Below are 2170 nucleotides of genomic sequence, written 5' to 3' on the forward strand. Positions count from 1 at the left end.
CTCCCTGTCCCGGGGGTCCCTGCTGGTGCCTGCATGGCCTTGATGGGGAGTGAGAGATGTCCCTCGGCACCGTGCCCAGTGCTCGCTCCATCATGGGCTGTGCTCCCAGGCAGAGGTGGCCGGGATGTCTCTTGCTTCAGGATTTTGGGGAGCTGGAAGGAAATCATAGAATGGTTTGTGATGGAACTCACAAACCCCAGTTCCAACCCCCTGCCACGGGCAGGGACACCTTCCACTAGAGCAGGTTGCTCCAAGCCCCTGTGTCCAACCTGGCCTGAACACTGCCAGGAATGGGGCAGCCACAGCTTCTCTGGGCACCCTGTGCCAGCGCCTCAGCACCCTCACAGGGAAGAGCTTCTGCCCCCATCTGACAGGTCACACTTACTGATTCCTGCACTGGGGTCCTGGCATCCAGGTCCATGCTTGTGGTGGTGGCAGCACCGGGCAGGTCTCGGTGTGGCTGCTCAGCCAACGGGGCACCTGGAGCAGGGTTGGGAGCTGGAGACAATGTCTGGGCTGCGGTGGAGGTGACAGTGGGACGGGCATTGCTGGCTGCAGGAGGGGACGAGGCAGCGGTGGGAGCAGGGGGACCTGGAGGAGCCAAGGTGGTTTGTGAGCATGGACACTGAGGGAAAAGCAAAGGAGGCAAAGGATGAGCGTGGGGCTGAGGCAGCCCCTTACATGGCCCTTCTGTGTCCCCGCATCTGCCAAGCTCACAGCACTCCTTCATTCATCCTTCAATCTCCCCCCAGGGTGAGAAACCAGACCACCACCAACCCAAACACCTTCAAACAAGGACCCCATCATCCTTAGCCACATCACCAGGGCAAGGGACATCCCTGGGGACAGTCAGACACCCCCAGGAAGCCAAAGCAGGGAGAGATCAGACACCAGGACATGTGGTTCGGATCCCCATGTCCTCCAAACAACCGGGGCAGCCCCCAGGGACACTGGGGCTACTTACGGGGTTGCCAGGAGTCGTACACGTGCTGCAGCTCGTTGGCCAGGTCCCCGGCGTTGTTCTGGCGCAGCGCCTCGATGAGGTCCCTCACCCAGCCCTGCCGGCACTTCAGGTACTGATACAACCTGTAGACAGTGGCCTGGCTACCCCGTGCTTCCTCCCGGGCATGGAGCTCATCCTGAATAAACCATACACAGGGTGCTAAGAGAGGGGCTGGCTTAGAGCTAGGGTGGTATATGTTACCTGAGCTGTATCATAGAATCATGGAATGCTTTGGGATGGAAGGGAGCTTAAAGCTCCTCCAGCTCCAAGCCCTGCCATGGGCAGGGACACCTTCCACTAGAGCAGGTTGCTCCAAGCCCCTGTGTCCAACCTGGCCTTGAACACTGCCAGGGATGGGGCAGCTTCTCTGGGCACCCTGTGCCAGCACCTCAGCACCCTAAAAAAAACAAGTGCTCATCTCAATCTCCCCTCTGGCTGTTTCAAGCCATTCCCCTTGTCCTGTCCCTACAGTCCCTGATGAAGGTCCCTCCCCAGCATCCTTGTAGCCCCTTTTAGACACTGGAAGCTGCTCTGAGGTCTCCACGCAGCTTCTCTTCTCCAGACTGAACAGCCCAATGTTCTCAGCCTGTCTCCATACGGGAGTTGCTCCAGCTCCTGAGCATTCTCGTGGCCTCCTCATCTGTTCTGGAAGGAGCCTGGCAGGACTCGGGAAAGCAGGAACTTACTCTGTCAGCATCAGTGAGGCAGCTCAGGGAATCGGTCAGCGACGCCACACGGATGTTCCTGAAATTCTTGAGGTTTTTCATAATGTAGTTGTACACTTCCTCTTCGGCAAAGCCCATCCTGGCTCAGCACCTGCTGAGAGCTAACATGAGTGGAGGGCTGCTGGGAATGCCCAGCGTTTCCACAGGAGCTCGGGCTTTTCCCATAGGAGTCTGTTCCCTCAGCACTCAACTCTCTGTGGCAGCAACCGGCGCAGGGGGAAATCCAGAGCGGAAAACACACGAAGAGGAAATACTCAGTTTCAAGTTGAGCTCTCGGCTCTGCTTTTGCAATCCAACCTCCCTCTGGCTCCCGTCCAGCCCCTGTTTATTCTCCTTCCTGCTGCAGCCGGATGGATCCCGCGGCGCTCTCGTGACTGTATCGCGACAGGAGCGGCGCGGGGCCAGGCCAGGCCAAGGGGGACACGGACAAGGCCGTGGGAGA

The 2170-nt window shown here is 58.8% G+C and overlaps 1 protein-coding gene across 1 annotated transcript in view; it reads right to left on the reverse strand.

Annotated features, from left to right (window-relative positions):
- MAVS (mitochondrial antiviral signaling protein) overlaps positions 1-1806 on the reverse strand; it is a 4034-nt gene extending 2228 nt beyond the window's left edge. The window contains exons 1-4 of the mRNA XM_010019809.1: positions 1690-1806; positions 965-1139; positions 386-591; positions 30-152 (exon numbers count right to left, since the gene is read on the reverse strand). Of these exons, the coding sequence (XP_010018111.1) occupies positions 30-152; positions 386-591; positions 965-1139; positions 1690-1806 (621 nt within the window). The remainder of the gene's footprint in view (positions 1-29; positions 153-385; positions 592-964; positions 1140-1689) is intronic.
- Positions 1807-2170: the final 364 nt, after the last annotated feature.

This window comes from Nestor notabilis, unplaced genomic scaffold (assembly GCF_000696875.1).
Source record: "Nestor notabilis isolate BGI_N333 unplaced genomic scaffold, ASM69687v1 scaffold29628, whole genome shotgun sequence".
Classification (NCBI taxonomy): domain Eukaryota; kingdom Metazoa; phylum Chordata; class Aves; order Psittaciformes; family Psittacidae; genus Nestor; species Nestor notabilis.